This window comes from Lonchura striata, chromosome 6 (genome assembly GCF_046129695.1).
Source record: "Lonchura striata isolate bLonStr1 chromosome 6, bLonStr1.mat, whole genome shotgun sequence".
Taxonomy (NCBI): Eukaryota; Metazoa; Chordata; class Aves; order Passeriformes; family Estrildidae; genus Lonchura; species Lonchura striata.
The window spans coordinates 32,175,071-32,196,450 of NC_134608.1; the positions used below are offsets into that span (position 1 = coordinate 32,175,071).

Here is a 21,380-nt window from a genome sequence, read left to right on the forward strand (position 1 = left end):
TAGACAGGTCTAACTAACTACTATTCTTCCTTTCACTCTACTTTGATAGAAGTTAGGAGCTTTTTTCTTCAAATTATCTATTACAGACTAGAGTAACCCACAAACTACTATTCTTGTCTGTGGTATCAAGCACATACAGCAAGACACGTGTCCTGTGAGATGATCTAGTTCATATCTAATATTAACAGAAAAATATAGACACATGACAACACGTGCCAAATGCAAAATGTGGACAAATGTTACACTTTTCCATTGCCTTGATACCTTGAGAATTGATGCCAAAAAAAAAAAAGCACATATTGTTAGTTAGTATTTGCTACTCTGCATAAATACCTCTAAATTCTATGACAGGCACTAGCTAAAAGAGAAAGAAAACCTAGTAACTACGCATTTTTAGAGAGTACTTTTGAAATCAGTAAAATTAATTCTAAAAAAAGCCCACTATTCCCTAGGTCAGAAAGCTATGTTTACTAACAGAAGGTTGTTTAAAACATCTTCAGATCTTTAAATGATGACATTTATCAAACTGAAGCCCATCTCCTAGAAAAAGTGATTGATGGGACAATCAAATACTTTTTGTTACTCTACTTGAGGATAATTTTTACTTACTTCATAACTTGCTAGCTGAAATATTCACAGAAGTATGTAGACTGTGCACTGTTTAATTATATTATCTTAAAGCATAGATGTCTAATGCTTAAGCAGACTTTATATACAAACTGAGTTGGAAGCCACAAAAGATGTCACATCTTTCTAAATGGACACACAAGCTTCATAAATGTGTATTTCCCCAATTACTGCATTGTTAAGTCCATTTATCAGTTGTCAAAAAACTGCTGTTGGGAGGTTTTTGCAACTAGTTGTTGGTCTTCCTCCCTGAGACTACAGCACTAACCACTCAGATTGATACTCCACAACTTCACATACTATGGTAAAACAAAAAGGTCATTTTCTCCAAGTGTTCTAAGGTTCCCTCCTCCTGTGCCTAACTTTTCTTTTAGGTTCTGCTGTTAGTAAATTAACAAAGAAACCAATGATAATTCATTTCTTGAGACAAATTCAACAAGATCTATCCATATTTTCTCTCATATCTCAGCAGGGTATTTCATAGTAAAACTTAGGGTATTTCTTAATAAAACTAAGATCAAATTTAGATTTACTGTAAAAATACGGCAAATACAACAGAACAGTACAGACCAAATTTGTCATACCTCAAAATCTTGCAATTCAGATTCATCTTCTGTATCTTTCAATAGTTCAGTAACCCTCTTCCTTTCTCCCTCAAGCATAACAAATTGGTTTCCTGAATCCCTTGCTAGCTGAAATATTTAAAAGAAAAAAACCCATGCTTAAGAACTCCACTAACTCAAACACCTCCAAAACAAAGCTTTTAAACTCAATGAAATTAACAACCAAATCTTGTCTATTTCAATAATACAAATTATCACTCTGACAGAAAAATATAGCAGCCTACATATAATAAATTTATAATCTTATCTTAGTCTTTGACATAGTGGGAAGGCAAATATATTTCAATTGATGAAAAATTATGATACCTACTAGGTCCTCACAGGAAAAAAAAAAAAAAAGCAGGAAAATCAAGGGATGTATTTTCTGACAAAACATGGTCCCATCTAGACTATACATGAACAATCTGTATATCTCTCCCTTATTTATGCATCAGGTTAACAGTAAATAAAATTAAGTTTATTTCAGTTAACAGTAAGTAAGTATTTAAAAAGTCTTAGGATGTTGCCCTTAAAAAAACCTATGTCCGGGCACAAACACAACAATTCCGTTTCCAATTTTATCCACTCTTTATCAAATGCACAGAAGCAGTATTATCCTAACCAATATGAGCATCCAAGTTGAGAACTTCCTAATACAATATTCTGTCATAAACAGCAGTTTTAACAGAAAGGTAATTTCTTTACATATGCCTAATTAGCTTCTAAAGTTCCTGATTTTGAAAGAAAACTGTCTTCAAAAGTACTTATCTACTAACAAAAGTACTTATCTAGCTAACGTTAAAAATGTTACTGGTTTTATGCTTCAATGCTTACCTCAATGTTCTTTTTAATGAAATGCTGGTTGGTTTGATTTTTGCTATGCGTTTTTTCTGCTGGCTTTTCTGTTTCTAACTCACTTGGATTATCTGATGTTTGAGGAAGAAAAGTTGGTACATTAAAATCATTCATTCCTATTTTGATTCAACAAGAATTGTAATAACATCAATCCCATTCAAACCTTTAGAAAATATACAGAGTCAATAGACAAACATTTTGTATGATGTTTTCATTATTTACGTAAATAGTATTATGTATTATTGTGTTTAAACCATACTACTGCCAAAATCTAATTTAATTTTCAACTTTTTATTATATGAAATTACTCAATGTTACAAAGGCTAAAATACTTTTGGATTTCTGACCTCAAAAATGTTAAACATGGTGGCCTTAGAAGCCACAGCATTCCTTTAAACCCTATCATTGTTGCAGTTTTCTCATCATTACAAAACCAGACAATAATTTTTTTGAAAACCACAGAACTATCTGGAGACATATCAAGTACATTTTTCTCAATAAAACAGCTGAAAAACAGATGATATAGTTCATATTATTATAACACAGCTTATAAAACAAATATTGTTAAAAAAATAAAACTCATCATAGAGCTGTAAATCTATTAAACACACACATGATATTCTAATAACAATAGGTTTCTATCCATGACAAAAAAAGGGCATGATTCTGCTTTTCAATGATTTTTACCACGCTTAAAATAATAATAGCTTTACAAATAGCAAATATTTGTCACATTATATAACAAGTCTAAGCAAATAGAATCAACTTCTAAATAATAAGAATTGCTTCAAAAGCAGGCATGATACTTTTTGCTTTTCTGGAAAGCAGAAATTTGAAAAATGGGTGGGTTATTTCCCTACAAAAAAAAAAAAAATTTGACATGTTAGATAATACAAGACAGGCTATATGGAAATAACTCTTTTTCAGAGTGAATAGAATGAAAGCAAACCCCCAAAGATATGAAATAAATTCCATGCATCCTTTACAGAAAAACCTTAAAGGACTGAGGTGTTGGATCTGACCAGGAAACCCCCTCACACTTCAAATGCACAACTGCTTTCTGAAAGCATCCTAAGCTTTCTTTAGCATTACCAGGCAACATCATGTGTCAAGGAAATGGATCATATAGGAATGTAAACATCAATATAAAGATGACAAGTTGCATCCTGAAATGAGCAGAACACAGCAAACACCAACATAACTTGCAAGATACACCTTACTTTTAAGCTGTATCTTTCACTTGACTGTAGAATAGCATTTTTGAGAGGGACCTATCATACAGAACATCTCAGAATATTGAAGAAAAAAGGGACAGACATGGATCACTGAGACAGAGAATACACTGAAGACTGCCAAGAGTAATTAAAAGAGACATTGCAGCTAAACAAATTTTGCATATGCATTTTGGTGGATTTGGCACATATTTCAAAGATTTGGTATAAATTGAAGAAGTAAGAGCATAAAATTAGTGCATTCTCCTTCACAAGTTCCTCTTGTTCTTGGTCTGCCTTTATGATGGCTGTGACAGAGAAATCCAAAAGCAACCAAGACAGTAATTCTTAGCTATTCACATCAAAAGCCTCCAGCAGAAATAGGAAAAGTCATTTAAAGCAATATATATTGCTCACAAGCTGTAAGTGATCTCTACGTCATGCATTCCCAAAGCAGGAACATGCAGAACATCTCAAAATAGTGCAACTGATAGCAACTCCCAACCATGCCTGTACTGGAAGCTCCAGAAGTCAGTGCTGTATTGAATACTGGTAACAAAACCATTATTACATACATAGTTATTCAGGGGCACTCCAGCACAACTCAGAAATTTTGAAGAAAGAAGCTGAGGGTCAAGCTTTATTTTAATGGAGGAATGAAAACACATGGTAGAAAGATGGAGAAATTAAAAGCTCCAGCCCTCAAAGATAAGGTCACATATTGGGGAACTAAGACAAGTGATAAAATGATAAAGGAGCTGAGTTCCATATTTAGAAAGCTGAGTTCCATATTTAGAAATTAAAACATGCAGTCACATTCTACAAACTATAGAGATACTGCTGCTATCAATGCTTCAGCCTTAAGGAATGCACTTATGTCTTTGTCATCTTACCCAGTCACCAGAAAGATAGATTCCTTCTGTTTACATAAAATGGTAGTTGACAAAGAAATATTTTTCTTATATCACAACACATGTGAAAAGTTACTAACCACAAAATTTGAATATCAAATAGGAAAAGAATAGAGGCATACAAGGACAACTCCATTTATTTTGACATGATGGACACACTACACCTCTAACAGCATTTGAAATGTCTATACAGTGTATGATAACACACAGTCCCTAGAAGAATCAAGACGTGTTTGAGTTAAGAAAGTACTTATTTCATAAAAGCAATGTAGACTTTACAATAATCAGCATAGCAAAATATAAAATAAGTTGTCTGAAGATTTATGTTTCAAACAAATCCATACAATTTCTGCTGAAAAAAAATACAGAACAGTCGCAGTCAGATTCAGTACCACTTGTCATTTCTAGATGGCTTATTGAATATAAGCCTATTAAGAAAAGCTGTGATACCTTAGAGTAATAGCAAAGATAAGTTTTTAAAGAATTGCCATGAAGAATCAATGGTATATTTTACAGTATATCAGTTACACACCTCTTCTTGTTGAAATGAAAGAAAAATGGTTTTCTAAACCCAAAAGTAAATATTTTCTTAGCATGTTGAGTAAAATGCTTTAGCTAAGTCACAAAGCTGTCCTCTTCCTTCATTTGGAAAAAAGGTAAGAACTGTCACTCTTCAAGTAAGTAACCTTGCTTTTTCCCATTTCATTGGCCTTGCCAAAAAGGCTGAGTCTTCATTATCTACTCATTGTACATGTTGTTTTGCCATTTCTAAAAATACAAACTCTACCATTAATAGAGCTTACCCTGGTTTTCTTGGGCTTTATGGCAATCATAATCTTCAAGATTCATGTGTGTGTGAAATACTGAAGTACATATTTCATCTTCTTTAGCATGGGAAGGATCTGCAAGGAATTTTTTTCCAGTAAAATTTAATTGAAATGTATTTAAAGAAAATCTATCATTATGTGTATCATACACTTAGAAAGTAAAGAAAATCACTTGGATAAATGACATAGGCATTGTATTTCTCAAGAAATAAAGAAGGGGGAAATTGTAAAGTGTGAGTCATATGTACACTGTTTCTTATGGCCGTGTTCCTGTTTTTAACAACTATTGCCTATAGAAGACAATTCATCACATTCTCAAAGACATAGCTCAAGGCCCTAAAGTTCAAATGCCTCTGCAGACACCATGTGGCAAGTAATCTAAAACTTTGAATGAGAGTAAGGCATCCAGGTTTTTACAGCTGGTGTCTGCCTGTGCATGAATTATTAGACTTCCAAACAGCTTAGGTCAAGGACATAGTCTAGAAAAACAGTGTTCAAGCATCCTAGTTGTTTCAGTTATTCAAAGAAAAAAAAAAAAAAATCAATTGAAGTATTCACATGTGCCAACTGGAAATACAAGTTAGAGCAGTAAGGTGCAGTCTTTACACCTAGCACTTACAGAAAAGGACTCATATTGCAAAGAACCAAATTAATTACATGTGATTTTCACAATAAAAAAAATACAATAATCTGTAACAATGAAGTGTAATGGACTCAACTGAACAAATTATTTTGTTAAACAGAGCATGGGTTAAGAAATTTAGGGCTGTTTAATTAACCTCTGATTTACATTTCTGCTGTATGTCAGAAGGTTTTTTTGTGCCTGAAAGGCTTGGAACACTTAAGTTATTAATGATTTTTTACCCAAACTTGTGCTTGATTTCATTGCTACATTAAAAATCATAATAGCTCTCATGTATAATTTAATTAATAAAGCTCTATCAAATTCAACTTTTGAAATCAAAATACATTAAATGTATTCCATTTCAGTACCAACCAGAGCAGTAATTAATTATTTAACTAAATAAGTATCTAAATAAATAAGTAAGACCCGAAAAGTAAGGCACTAGAATGATACAGAAAATATAAAGATCAAGCTGGAGGAAAACTATAAATCTAAACCATACAGTTTTGTCAATGCAGTACACCAGAAACCACACGATGCACACGGTCTCTACAGCAGCTACTTTTGAGATAAAGGAGTTAGCAGTCATATAGTCTTGCTTGTCTACTGTTATTTTAATATATCCTGACATCTACTGGACACTGTCTAAATACCACCCAAATCAAATTGTTTTCTTCCCTTACTAACCCAAACTTTAGCATAGAAATAAAAGCAGGTTACATTGTAAATAGTAAATTTTGTTGAAATATTTTAACTACACAGTGGTTAATCCATAATAACCATTATTATGCATGTACTTCCAACATTCAAGCTGAGATTTTTTGCTCAGCAATAACCATTCAGACCTCAAATCCTTATTCTCTCCTCAAAAAGAGAAAAGATAGGATGTATCATGATTCTGTTTCTCTTAACTTACCAGCTGTATTGTGCCATGTGGAGAACAAAGCTAAAAACTGGTTTGTGTTTTCCACCTCCTCGTGGCTTCCTGTGGTTCTGATACACTATTCAAAAGAAATAAACTATGTATGTAAAGATACATGCACGTATTTAAAGTAAATTCTTTAAAGTGAAATATATTGTCTGCTTATCAGATCTATTGCACTTCAGACCCTATGAAAAATCATTCTTCTCAATATATTTTCTTCTTGAGGCTATCTGAATATCTCCTGAAGTTATGACAAAAGTATGGTGACACTTTAAAGCCTCTGCTACATATTGTCTTTTATGTGGAGACCCACTTCACCAGACAAAGAGGTTCTGTAATATCTATGCAGCTCCAAATCCCAATCCAATGAAATTATGAAGTGCAGTCAAACCAATCATTATTTTTAGCAGTTCATATTTATATTCATGTAAAACAGATGAAATATTAACTTGTTTCAAGGCATTTAACTGCTAGAGGCCAGGACAAGGATAGGGTAATGGAATTTGTGTTGTAGCAGTCTTATGCCTTCTTCAGGCACCACCTTTAATTTCTTCAACAACAGACAGTACTGAAATAGCTGGGTCTAAGAAGGATCCCACTTGCAGAATAAATGCCTTTCAGCCTGGGTTCACAGATGTTACCTCCTGACACACCTTACCCTCCCTACAAGCAGAGAACTCATGCTAGTAAACCACACCCACACAGCTGTATATTTGGCAATTTGTCTTGTCAATTTTTAAGGATCATCTCCTTCTTTCAAAGCCTGCCTAGCCAATATGTATTAAAAACTATCCAATCTTATTTTTAAGACCCATTTCTTAATTTTAGTTAGCCAACTGCAAGCTATTTAATAATAAGGCTTCTGTGAAATATGATCATTCTGTAAGACAGTACTCTAAGATACATCAGTCACAAAATAAGCAGAGCACTTCTAACCTGCAGTTCTTCCCAGAGCATTGCCCTCATTTCTCTGCCTTGCTTTTTAACTACTTTTTCCTTAAAACACTGTTTTTCAAGTATTGTGTCAAGTTTATTCATTTTCTTTATAGCTGCTTGAATCTGAGCATTTATATCCGTGTCTTCAGAACATTCCAAGTCAGAAGAGTCTGCTCGAGAATATATTTTAAATTAACGTTAGCTTGAAGCATGTCCAAAAAACACACAAACATTAAAAAGCAGTTCTGGTAATTTGGCAACACCCATAGACAAGAGTACAACATTCTCAAACATATGTTAATTTCGAAACCTGTTTGTAAGCAGGGAAAAATACAAAAGTCTTTGCAACATGCTGAATCAAACTCTGAGCTGTAGCAGTTGGATAAGGAAGTGTGGGAGAGGAAAAGTCACCTATTTTGGGCAAGTGATTTGATTCAAATTCATAATGGCAGAGTGACAACATCTACACAGTATCAGCAAAAATCACTGAGTTTAAAAATATAAAATATTTTTTTCAGCCTGACTAATAGAATACACTTCAAAATTAGTAATTCTGGGGTTAAGAGAGATTCTGTAATATCTCTGCCTTTAAATACTGACTCTAGAAAGACATTTATATAAATAATGAAAAACGGTGAAACATGATGGAAATACCATTATTTAATTAAAGTAGATGTCTACATTGTCTCCTTTTTTTTCCTAAATATGCAGATTATAATTATAACTTTTACCTTTTCTCCTTCCTATAGCATCCTCATACTCTGATCTCGTTTATGGCTTCCACATTAAGAGTACAGGAAACACTTGCAGCACTTTTCCTAATCCCACAGATTTACAAATTTTGGAGCCCTGCAACACTCTGTTTCATTGTCTAATCTTTTGAGGTCAAGTGCTTTACATAGCCATTGATCCAAGCATTTGCTGTGATGCATTGGTCTACTTTATGCCATCAAAAGATCAGGGATACAACAAGGGGAGAGCTATAAAAATCCAAGTGAGCTACAGAAGAGAGATGGACAGAAGGACAGATGGCAAATAAAAGAGCACTTATTTCAACTGGCCTGAATTCAGCAGATTGATATAAACCTTAAATTACTGAGTGAAGCTTTAGGTTGAGTTCTATCAAATTTCTATTCTGTAGATATTAATATCATGTTTGATGACCAACACTGGATATGATAACCACTGAATTCTGCCTTATTAGACTGATTGAATCCATGGAAAACTTAAATTCCTTTATAGCATTAAAGAAAATTAGTATCCATTAATAAAGAAATCTCTAAATAAAGAATTCATCCAATATCTCTTGAATACCACAATTCATATACATGTTCAATTTGCAGTATTCCTTTATAACTATATAATATACATACAAATACAAAACTATTACAAACTCTCTTAGAAGCTTTAATAAGAAAAGGAAAAGGTTTTATTGAACTGCTTATTTTATACACCTGAAAAGTACTATCTGATTTTGCATTACCTAGTTTTCCTGGGGAAGATTCATTGGATTTCAAAGTTTGTGAAGTAACATCTGACTTTGCATTACTTGGTTGTCCTGGGGAAAATTCACAGAATTTTGACGTCTGTGTTTCAGTGTTTACATCTCGAGAATCTGAATTAGAGCTACATCCTGAAAAATACAGGGAAAAGCCTTTCACAATAAACCAGACACAATTTTGTTAAGTAGGGATCACCACAGAGCCCTTGCAGTGGATTAGTTTAAAAAATAGCATATACTAGTACACCAGAACTCATGTTAAAAACAGGAGCAGGAATCAAGGAATTTCTTTTGACCCAAATTCTGTCATGAAATCTTAACTAAATTTCAAGAAAATATTCAAACATCTACTTCACTCACTGGTCTTTGCATCTCTATTTGAAGCAGTCAGACACTCCAGAACATTAATCCATCACCACTTATAGAATGGCAGAAGAATGCCGTGAAATACTTCTGCAAGAGCTTCAATTAAAGTTATACACTGCATGTATACTTATATATATAATATATTTAAAGTGTTTTATTAATATTAATATTGTTCATTTGTTAAATACTGTAATTCATAACCATAAATTCCAGGTTTATGGACAGGTGGACCATTATTAGGATACGTTTCTAACAAATGATTATGATTACTCTGAAAAGTTAGATAAAAAACACTTAATGAAAACACTTTCTAACATGATTCCACGGAACACACACAGATGGGTTTTAATGATCTTTTAAGCCAGATCACAGTTTATGATGCCACAAGACATTTACTGTACTGTCCTGACAGTAATAACACATTTCTTTCAAAGGTGGATTTCAAAAAGTGAAGAGAAATGAAGGTACGGATTTTGACATCTTCTTTTCCAGAATTTTGCCTATTTGCAATCTCTATTCCCTCCATCAGTAGAATTTTACCTGAACTGTGAAACTTGATATTTGGTCTAGACACAATCAAAGATTTAGTCATCCCCACCTGACAACTCATCAGGATTCCATAGACACTTGTGAAGGGAGAAGGTCATGCTCTCCACTGCTTGCTGATCAGTTCTTACTTCCTGGACATCAGATTTATCTCTGTCATCACCTTTATTTTCTGCTGGACAGCAATCTTCTAGACTGCCTCTCTGATAACCATCAGCCAAACTGACAGGTGAATCAACCTATGAAATGCAAATTATTGCCACCATGAAAACAGGGATGTTTTGGGTGAAGAAGAGAAGCACAATACTCACATGCTATCACAAAGGACAACAATTCTGTACAAGACTGCAGAGTACTTCTTAAATAACAGAACCATTTTCAGGTCTGATACTGATACTAGGAAAAAGCTCTTTTTCTTAGATTTTACATTGAGTCTCCAGCTCACCACTCCCCAGACTGTCAGATTTGGGATTGTCAGGTTACGGTACATATGAAACTAAAAAAGCAGAATACTACTTCTTGAGCATTCTACTATGCAGAATTAGGCATGGAGGTTTTAACCTGCTGAAGGAGAGAAAAATTACCTTTTGCAAACATGGTTCTGGTGTTAATAACTCCATAGATGTATTTAAAGATCTACAATTAGGTCTTGAGCTAGATGCAGGCCTTGAAATTTCATCCAAGATCCTACTTGTAATATCCACTGTTACCTAAAATTGGGAAAAAAACAGCAAAAACAACATTTCAAATGAAGAGTTTCATAATAAAGCACTACAAGCCCTGCAATATTTCAGATATAGATCACCTAAGTTTCAAATGCTTTCTAGAAACTCCATGTTGCAAGGTTTTTCCAGTTCAGTCCAGCTTGCCACTCACATATGTGCTTTTTAACATACACACAAATATATATTTATACCATCAAGCCAACCAAAGTATTCAAAAGTGCTTATTATCAAAGACACTTTGAATGGCATACATCTTACAAATAATCTCGCAACAGAGAAATTGCCATGGCTCTTCTTTTTCTTTTTTTTTTCCCTTAATCACTGGACTGACAGACTTGGCACCAACAAAAGAATAACGGCATTTTAAACACATCTTGAACACAAATAAAACAGCCAAACACTACTTATGTTCAAATGAGAAATTCCTATATCTAAACGTTCACATTCCCAACCTCAGTTGAATTTTGAGTTTAAACCACAGACACACGGTTCTTTGGAAAACAAAAACAAAAAAACCCAAAAAAACCAAAACCAAAACCAAAAACCAACAACTGTGTGAATTCACAGGAATTCAACATCTCAGTGCATCATGACACGTCCTGGCAATTCTGAGAAGGCTCAACTGAATACATGAAGTTTTTATTTCAGTATAAGGGAGGCAGGGAGGAAGGCAGGGAGGAAGACAGGGAGGAAGGGAGGCAGGAAGGCAGGCAGGGAGGGAGGGTGGAAAGCAGGGAGGCAGAAGGCAGGGGGGCAGGGAGGAAGTCAGGCAGAGAGGGAGGAAAGCAGGCAAGAATGAAGGGGGGCAAGAAGGCAGGGAGGCAGGAAAGCAGAGAGGAAAGGCAGGAAGGCAGGCAAGGAAGGAGGGAGGAAAGCAGCCAGGAAGGGAGACAGGGAGGGAAGGAGGAGAGCAGAGAGGAAGGCAGGGAGTCAGGGAAGGAGGGAGGGAGGAAAGCAGCCAGGAAGGGAGGCAGGGAGGGAAGGAGGAGAGCAGAGAGGAAGGCAGGGAGGCAGGGAGGAAGGAAAGAAAGCAGAGGAAGGCAGGAAGGCAGGGAGGGAGGCCGGAAAGCAGAGAGGCCGGCAGGGAGCGCAGCAGCCCGGTCCTGACCGCGGGAGGGCAGCAGCAGCAGAGGGCGCCGCCGCCGTTGCCGTGGCGACCAGGCCGGCGAAGTCTCGCGATAGCTGCGCTGTCCCGGCGCGGGCCTGTCGCTGCCGCTCCCGTGCCGCTCCGCCCCAGGGATCCGGCTGTGACCGAGCTCTGCCCGTGCCCCGCTGGAGCTCTGCCCGTGCCCCGCTGGAGCTCTCTCCGTGCCCCGCTGGAGCTCTCCCCGTGTCCCGCTGGAGCTCTCCCCGTGCCCCGCTGGAGCTCTGCCCGTGTCCCGCTGGAGCTCTCCCCGTGCCCCGCTGGAGCTCTGCCCGTGCCCCGCTGGAGCTCTGCCTGTGTCCCTCTGGAGCTCTCCCCGTGTCCCGCTGGAGCTCTCCCCGTGTCCCGCTGGAGCTCTGCCCGTGCCCCGCTGGAGCTCTGCCCGTATCCCGCTGGATCTCTCCCCGTGCCCCGCTGGAGCTCTGCCTGTGTCCCTCTGGAGCTCTGCCCGTGCCCCGCTGGAGCTCTCCCCGTGCCCCGCTGGAGCTCTGCCTGTGTCCCTCTGGAGCTCTGCCCGTGCCCCGCTGGACCTCTGCCCGTGCCCCGCTGGAGCTCTGCCCGTGCCCCGCTGGATCTCTCCCCGTGCCCCGCTGGAGCTCTGCCTGTGTCCCTCTGGAGCTCTCCCCGTGCCCCGCAGGAGCTCTCCCCGTGTCCCGCTGGAGCTCTGCCTTTGCCCCGCTGGAGCTCTGCCCGTGTCCCGCTGGAGCTCTCCCGGTGCCCCGCTGGAGCTCTGCCCGTGTCCCGCTGGAGCTCTGCCTTTGCCCCGCTGGAGCTCTCCCCGTGTCCCGCTGGAGCTCTCCCCGTGTCCCGCTGGAGCTCTCCCCGTGCACCGCTGGAGCTCTGCCTTTGCCCCGCTGGAGCTCTCCCCGTGCCCCGCTGGAGCTCTGCCCGTGCCCCGCTGGAGCTCTGCCTTTGCCCCGCTGGAGCTCTCCCCGTGTCCCGCTGGAGCTCTCCCCGTGCCCCGCTGGAGCTCTCCCCGTGCCCCGCTGGAGCTCTCCCCGTGTCCCGCTGGAGCTCTGCCCGTGTCCCGCAGGAGCTCTCCCCGTGTCCCGCTGGAGCTCTCCCCGTGTCCCGCTGGAGCTCTCCCCGTGCCCCGCTGGAGCTCTCCCCGTGCCCCGCTGGAGCTCTCCCCGTGTCCCGCTGGAGCTCTGCCCGTGTCCCGCTGGAGCTCTCCCCGTGTCCCGCAGGAGCTCTGCCCGTGTCCCGCAGGAGCTCTCCCGGTGCCCCGCTGGAGCTCTGCCCGTGTCCCGCTGGAGCTCTCCCCGTGTCCCGCTGGAGCTCTGCCCGTGTCCCGCTGGAGCTCTGCCCGTGCTCCGCTGGAGCTCTGCCCGTGTCCCGCAGGAGCAAGCGCTGTGCTGCCCCTGCCGAGCAGTGCCTGTGCTGGGAATTGTTGCTGTTCTTTCTCTGCGTAGCCTTGGCTTCTGCACCAATTGTGTCTGTGCTCGAACATAAGGATCGTTGAATGGCTTTTCAGTAAATCCGTCAAAACTTAAAATTGTTACTGTTGTCATTGTTTTTACATGAGTAATCACTGTTAATAAGGAATTAATAAGGGGAGCGAGGTTGCCTTCCAAATCCCATCCCTTTTTATCTTTCCTGCATTTAAACAGAATGTGAGGATTAATTCCCATGGTGTGATTAACTTTAAATCCCAGCAGCCACAATTCCGAGCTCCTACTGCTTTCTTTGATACCCATACGTGTTTAAATCAGATTTTCTTTCATTGGCAGTAAAAATTCACAAGAAACAGTTTCTTCTGAAGAAACAAAGTGCATCTTGTTCAAATTAAGCTTTTGATTGACAAATTTTTGTACCAAAATAAATCTTACTTAGATAGTGGTGTTATATATTGAGGTCTGCAGTAGAGCTTTTGTTGATGCTTAAAGTATATTGCATTTTATGTCACATGTGCCACTCAGAAAACCATCATTTTTCTTGGTATTTAGTGTAGGCACGATGCAATGTGGTTCCCAGTTAAGAACTGAAGACAAACAGAGAAAGTGCACTAGGGAACCCTGTGTAGTTTTACCTCCTCCCTAAGCATGCTGAGCTTTGCTATGTTAAAATTTTAATGTCTTGTGATTGCTAAATCAATACCATAGTGATGGTTAGGACCTGTGGTGCTTTCCAGATGGTGCAGATGATGATTTGAAGCAAAAAAAAATTAAAAAAAAAAAAAGATTGCATGTTTACATGTGCAAGTTGAATATCTAAGGCCAGTAATGACAATGAGAAAGCAGTAGAATGGACAGTATCATTCTAAACTGGCTAAATTAAAATATGGGGGTTCTGTATTAGGAATTACATTTGCTATGCATATGAGGTATGGCAAGCAGCTAGGTGTAACTTCCCCAATATTTTTTTTTTTCTACAGTATAATGTATATGCTGAACAGCTGAGTTTGTCTTGTTATCAAGTTTCCTATTACAGACTGCCTACAGCCTCACAAGAGCCTTTGAAAGGAGACCATCCAGCTCTGGATCTGGTTACAAACAGACATAAAACTCCTTTGAAATTGGTGCAGGAATAGGCTTCTTGCTGCTGTTCGTCCTCATAGAACCACTGAAAATTTCCAGTGAGGTTGTCACACCTGAGATTGAGTAATAATGGCTGAGCTTAAACCACAGTTGAGCTTATCATCTGCTGTGTGTCCTGGAAGACCCAGAGATGAAGAGGTTCATAGAGCTCATCTCAAATCCTGTAAATCAGGTCATAAGAGTCTTCCTCTCCAATAAGGGATGAAATTTATTAATAACATCAAATATTACATAATCTCAAAAATTGTTATAGGTAGCAGGTGTACTTATACTGAAGCTTAGACTAGAATAGCAGAATTAAGGATGAGCTTTCTCTTTTTGCCTTTCCAGGAGCAGGTCAATTTTGTTCAAAGATAAACTAGATAGTTCTTTGAAGTATAACACTTTTTTTTTTTAAAGGTTGGAATGAAAAAACTCTTTGTATCTAGAAAGTGGACAACAAGAAAAGCAATCCAAGATGTGCTTTTCATCCTAAAAGATAGGTTATAACATGATGAAATCATATCTAGACAAGCTGTCTTGATACTCGGAACACAGTTGTTATAGTAACAAAATTTATTTATCCTTTTCTTCCTGATCCAATCAAAAAGAAATACAAACAACAGAGAACATACAGGGAACTTGTTCCCAATTACTATTGCTTACCTTCATACTCCTCTTCTGAAAAGCCTTTTAATACACAAATAGGTAGCCAAAATACTTCATTGTCTCATACATGTTGGAGGAAAAACAATCAAGTTTTTTTAATGCTCATTAGTTATTTACCTTTGATTATTTTTCTTTTTTTTTTTTGTGTGTACTCACCTGAAGTACCTTTTATTTACCATAGGCAATATTTCTAAGGCAGACTGTAACAGTTCCAGTACTCAGGTTAGGACAAGCACAGCTGATATTCACTATATTAATTCCTCTAAATGTTAGGGCAATAAACAGACTCTTATCTTGCAAAGGACAAGTGATTATGTATTAGTATCTGTTGACTGGTATGTGCCAAGTCAAGGGCAAAGAGCCATGAATTTTGGGCCGTACTCAAATTTCCCCAGAAACCCGTGGTGAGGATGAGTAGAGTTCTGCAGGGAGCTCCATCAGCAGTAGTGCTATAGCACAGTAACCTGTCAGCTGAGGGAGGCCAAACTAAAATGCTAAGTCCAGAGTCAATGGTAAAACTTTAACAATTGTTTGTTAAAGCCAGGTGTTAATCCTTTGAATTGCATTGGAAAAGGTCCTGTGTTTACAAAACTGCCTTCTGCGCTGCCCCACCTCCTGCTGCAGGACCAGAGCAGGGTGTGGAAGCAGGAGCTGGGCATGGACCGTGTTGTGCTGAAATCTCAGTGCTGCGGCTGCAGTGCGCTGGGAGTTTGCTACCAAACAGCTGCAAGGCAACCCAAACAATTCGATCCTGCAGGTGACTCAGGACCTTCTTCTGTGGCTTAGGAAGTGATCCAGGCAAAATTAACAGGGCTTAGTTTTACAGAAATGGAGGCCAAGAAGTTACAATACTGCCTAGTCAAGTAGTGTGCACAAAGGAGTTTCTGGAGTAAATCGCCATCGCAGTGCACTATGCTTAGCCATAGGGAACCTCAGGATGCAGAATTGCTGCTGTAGAAACCCTGGTTTGCATTAACAAATGTATATTCAGGAACTAAATCTCATTTGGTACTTCTTATGCTTCTTTTTAAAAATACTCCACTTTCTCCTTACAGAGAAAAGCAAAATACATTTTTTTAAGTATTCCACCAACATAACATTATTTAGTACTGAAGGACAGTTTTGGTTTTTCATTTCATTTGGGATTGGGTTTTTAAATTTTTTTACATGATGTTTGTTTGAATTTAACAATATTTCTAAAGGATATCTCAGAACAATAAATTGACATTGTCCTTGTAGTCCTTTCATCCTTTTTAAACTATTTCCTCCATTGTTTCATGTAAGCTCTATTTTCCTCCCTTAAGTGCTAGAATAATGGTTTCTAACTTTCCTATCTCCAAGTTCATTCTCCAGTAGATTTAGCCTTTAAATCCATTTGTATTGGCCAAATTACCCCAGGCTTTTTCTTCTTAAATTCCCACAGCTTTGCTTTGTATTTCACTTTTTTCTTCAACAATCTAGAAAGAAACACTTATCTTACCAACACCTGTGGTGGTTAAAAACAACCACAAACAAACAAAAAGACAAAAAAAAAAAAAACAAAAAACAAAACAAACAAAAAACCTAACTCATGCCTAGGTAACTTTAATGAGATGTTATAACAAGACTTGATTTTTTTTTCAGGTTGGACACTGGAAAACATTTTGCCCAGGTGAATAATGTGAACAACAATCCAAGCGACAGCAGTAATGACTCCAAGCTACTACTGTCTTAAATGGAGTTAAAAATTAAACAAGTCAAATATTCCATCTTGCATAAAGAATTTCCTGAATTACTGTTTTCTGATGGCAATTCTAGCATAGAGGCTGGTTTGTGAATTTTACACAGATTAAACGGGTTGGGTTTTACACAGTTTGGGGTTTTTTCTATAAAAATATGTGTTTTTGTGAATTTTTTCCACATGGGTGAATTGCTAAAAGATGAACTAAAAACATTCTCAAGTAATTCTTGAGATATGAAAAACCTGTAGTTAATTTTTTGGTGAAGGATTTCAATGTCTTTGGATATAATCTGCTAAAAAAAAGTACAATCAAGTGTTTACATGTATTCTTTTTGAAAGAAAGAGGTATTTTTGTCTCAACAGTAAAAACTCATCATAAACCCTTCACTTTCCAGATATAACATGAAATTTTATACAATTTAACTCTTTAAATTTATGATTGGTGTTTCATTCAACATGAGAGTGTTTCATTCAACATGAGAGTTGAAAAGGACAAAAACAAGTTTGCTTTTCTTCAAAGGAGTTCAGATCTGAGTAAACATTTCTCCACATTCAGTAATCACAGAGGTTTTGAGCAGTACCTATATGTAAGCAAGACGTGAATGTTAAACTTAGCCAAAATTCATAAGTAAACTACAACTCCTACTTTGATTTTTAGGTTTTCAAGATTTTCTAAATGGCATCAGTTCTTTCACTAATTTTGGAAAGACAAACACTCCATTAAATTACTTTTTATTGGCACGTTGAAAAAATGCATGCTGTAATACTTCTCCACCTCTGCCACAGAAAGACCATTTTTTTTCTGGAATCTTGCTTCTGTCTGCTTTCTCATCTCTGTATCTAAGAAGGGCAGCTCAGGCTCCCACCACCCATCTGGACCCCTTGAAGACTGTTCCTCACTCCCAAACTGAGAAGCTCATGAACTAGCAAGAAATGAAATGCACTGAAAACCAGAGGAAATGGAGAAAAACATATTTTACACACTAATTTATACACCTTTCTTTAAATACATTTTTATTAAAACATTTGCTTTTAATGACTTCTAGAAATTCACAATCTTGGTGCCATCAGAAGCTGGTGACTTCCTTTAATCATGTTGAAGGAAGAAAAAATACATTCTGCTTTAGCAGAATTTCTTCTTACATTTAAGATTAACTGGTTGTATTTAGTAAGTTTCTTTGAACTTGTCAAGATGCTTCACCTTGTCCCTTTTAAAGTATGCTTTAAAGAAAACTACTTTCACAAGCAGACAGTAATCACAAATAAAGGTTCAGCATGCAGCAAAGGGCTGAAGTACAGGAAAACCACAAGGAGCAAACAGGTGTTACGAGATTGTGCTTTAAGAAACTACCCACAGAGACAACAGTGAGTGCAGATGAAAGACTGAAACTGAACAAGAACTAAAATGTCAGGGTTGCAGTAGTTTTAGGTCACCTAATGGACAGATAAAGTTTAAAGTTCACATTCAGTATAAATGAGACAACATGCCTGTGATTATGCAGAGAGGCAAGCTGCAGCACAATGCCTGAACTCTCACAGAAAGGCTGCCAAGCTGATACCAGGGCTGGCATGACTGACTCACTCAGGAATTAGGCACCAGATTTGAAAGTCTTGTGTTCATACACTGGGTGGTCTGCTCAGCGAGATGAATGGAGCAGGAGGGTTGATATCTGTATCTGTTAAGATAGAAGAAAAACTTCTCTACCTCTCCCAATATCGAGCAACAGCATTAATAAACATTTGCCTTTTTATGTCTGTGGCCAGCTTCTTGACCCAACGGTTCAGCTGTCACTGAAACACTCTGAATCCCTCCCTGTGAGTCTCTCTCTGTGTGAGAGTGAGACAGACTCAGAAACTGAGACTCTCACACTCAGAGAAAGGCCACTAGCATTTCACACCCATTTCTTTCATTTGCTTGCTTTCCCATAAGAAAACAGCAGAGTGCACCAGCAGCTAAGTTTATTTCAAGTCTTACCCCTTAGACTTAATACATACTTTAAGGACATTTGTATATGCCCTTTATCACAGGATTCTTAGCACATACATATTTGTTTATTGGAGTCAGGATTAGTTGTGCATGGTCTCCAGTCCAGTTTCTACTTAAATCTACAAGAATATATGTCAGATCTTTATAAAAACAGATCTTTCTCAAGTTTAACACACATCATGATTTGGGTATTCTTGGCTTTGTGGATGTTTTAAGCCAAAAAACAGCGATTTCGGTTTTAAAATATGTTAGATGTTTGGCAGATGTTTGGTAACTAATCTATGCAAAAAAATCCACCAAGTTTTAACACTGATCAAATAACAGAAAACAAATGCACTTAATAGTCCATCCTACTTCATTACTGAAATGTGCAGAATCTTGCTGTGTCTATTTGCAGGAGAGTAGGACTTACCATGCTGCCTGTCTTCTTCTGCTCTCTACAGCCTTTCCTGTTAAGTTACTTTGATGCCCAGTCCATCTTAATACAATATAACATTTTCCAGTAAAACAACTGCTGTATTTCCATAATTCAGTCATAAAAATAGTTCCCAAGTTCATATGTACTTTTGAAAGTTAATAAGGAGGTATCATTGTAGGGATTTCAGAGCTCAAATGACAAATTTCCATATCTATTTGATATATCATTTTCATTAAGTATTTAATATTAATAAGGAACATTTGTATATATGTTTTTCTTTTGTTTGTCAGTTAACTTATATTTGGCAAAAAAAATTAGGCTGTAACAAATTTCAACATAATAAAGATCCATGGGATCAAAAATGTAATAGAAAGTGACCTTCCTCTGTCACTTAAAGCTCCTGCTCTTACTAAGAATCCACCTTGGGAAAGATACTGACTTTATTGTTTCTGCTGACTTTTCTTTCTGCTTTACACTTAGGCTGTTTTGTCTGGATTAGCTCTTCAGGGGTATTCCCCAAAGGAGGCAGGAGTCGCTTCTTATTGTTACGGTTTTCTGAGAGCCACTGTGGAGGCAGCTCAAAGGGTCCAAAACCAAACTGCATGGAATACTTGTCATTTACTGTATCGGCTTCTGTGGGCACAGCTGGGGCCACCTGAGCTGCAATTGTCTGTGGTATAAACCTGTGAACCAAAGTCTGTCCTAGCTCTAAACTGGTGGTAGGAATTTCTTTCCGTTGAAAGTCACCAGAGCCAATGGATTTGGTCTCATTCTCCTCATCTTCCATCGGCTTGAAGATTTGTTGTTGCCCGATATGAAACATCTCCAGAAGCTGGCTTCCTGAATGCACGCTGGGCTCCAGATTATCATCTGCAATACCACCTGAGTTGACAATGTTTCTCCTGCTAAACCTTCGGTGCAGCTGTACTATTGTCCCCACTAAGCACTTCCGTACTGATTTGTTAACAGTTAAAAATAACAAAGGGTTGGCCAGCAAAGAGACCTTGGGCAACCAAATAGCAGTGAGGAGCAAGAAGACTGAAATATCTGAAATATTGAGTATGGTGCGGTAAATCACCAAAGTCAGGTAGGGGACACTGCAGAAGATAAATATCATAACCATAGAAAGCAGCATGATGTGGAGCTCAGCTTCTCGCTGGGAGGCATATGGGATAGAAACTGTATTCTGAGGGGTCCTTAATGCAGCTATGATGACTTTTTTCTTCTGGCTGGCACTCAGCGCTCTGCGAATAAGAATCATAAAGAGAAATACCACAGCCACTGGTACAATCACAGTGGTGATATTATAGATGATGACATATATCAGGTGGCCAAGGGAGTAACTCCAAGATTCAGAGCAAGTGGACATGGCATAAATATCAGACACATTGCTCACAGCAAATGCTGGAATGCTGGCCACTATTGCATGGGCCCAGATATAGATAACCAGGTCTCGGGATTTTGCATCAGATATTTTTCTTTCCAGAGGATATAAAACAGAGTAGTATCTGTCAAAATAAAAAAAAAAAAAAAATTATTTTCATGGCCTATTGCTTATGAGAAGCCTCTCAGAAGCCATCTGAGCATAATGCTACAAATCCCTAACTGGGTTGCCAACTGACCTGTTTATGAAAGGAGAAAATTTTAAAAATAATAATAAAAACAACAACAAAAATACAAACAAACAAACAAACCCCCCAAAGGTCTGCCCTTGCAGGTCTGTCTGTAAAAAAACCTGACTATTTAAATGTCAAGATCACATTTTTCGTGGTGAAAATTTCTTTTGATACATCACTTTGGCTGATGCATATGAATATTATTTTGAAGATTTCACCATTAATTCACTTGTAAACTAGACAGTACATTGCACACATTCAAAATTTCAAAAGACATGGTGGAGGCCTGTGCAACATTCAAAGGCCAGACTCATAGTTTTAAAAGTTGCTTTATAACAGATTTTTTTCTGGCTATTTGGAAAGAGCTGTTGGTCACAAATTACATTTATCCATCTATTGGAAGTACAAAGATGTTTTGCTTTGCGTAAACTGTGGCTGGCAAGCCTTGGGCAAAAGTACTGCTGAACACTGAACATTCTGTGTGCTTTAAAAAAAAAAGTGCATCTCTGACATGCACTTCAAATTTCAGACATTGATTGTTTGCTTTCTACTGGAGTACTGCTGTGGACTTTTAAGCTCACAGAGTTTTCATGACAGACCTAACTTGTCACACTTATCAATATAAGCAGTAGGAGTTTGTGCTTTTTGTGAGG

At 38.3% G+C, this 21,380-nt stretch overlaps 2 protein-coding genes across 2 annotated transcripts in view; both read right to left on the reverse strand.

Annotated features, from left to right (window-relative positions):
- FSIP1 (fibrous sheath interacting protein 1) overlaps positions 1-19,197 on the reverse strand; it is a 75,882-nt gene extending 56,685 nt beyond the window's left edge. The window contains exons 1-10 of the mRNA XM_077784081.1: positions 19,106-19,197; positions 18,195-18,382; positions 10,517-10,642; positions 9,985-10,171; positions 9,003-9,152; positions 7,520-7,689; positions 6,575-6,659; positions 5,010-5,108; positions 2,064-2,155; positions 1,212-1,319 (exon numbers count right to left, since the gene is read on the reverse strand). Coding sequence (XP_077640207.1) covers positions 1,212-1,319; positions 2,064-2,155; positions 5,010-5,108; positions 6,575-6,659; positions 7,520-7,689; positions 9,003-9,152; positions 9,985-10,171; positions 10,517-10,552 — 927 coding nt within the window. The 5' untranslated portion in view covers positions 10,553-10,642; positions 18,195-18,382; positions 19,106-19,197. The remainder of the gene's footprint in view (positions 1-1,211; positions 1,320-2,063; positions 2,156-5,009; positions 5,109-6,574; positions 6,660-7,519; positions 7,690-9,002; positions 9,153-9,984; positions 10,172-10,516; positions 10,643-18,194; positions 18,383-19,105) is intronic.
- GPR176 (G protein-coupled receptor 176) overlaps positions 18,649-21,380 on the reverse strand; it is a 30,890-nt gene continuing 28,158 nt past the window's right edge. The window contains exon 3 of the mRNA XM_021539255.3: positions 18,649-20,619. Coding sequence (XP_021394930.2) covers positions 19,521-20,619 — 1,099 coding nt within the window. The 3' untranslated portion in view covers positions 18,649-19,520. The remainder of the gene's footprint in view (positions 20,620-21,380) is intronic.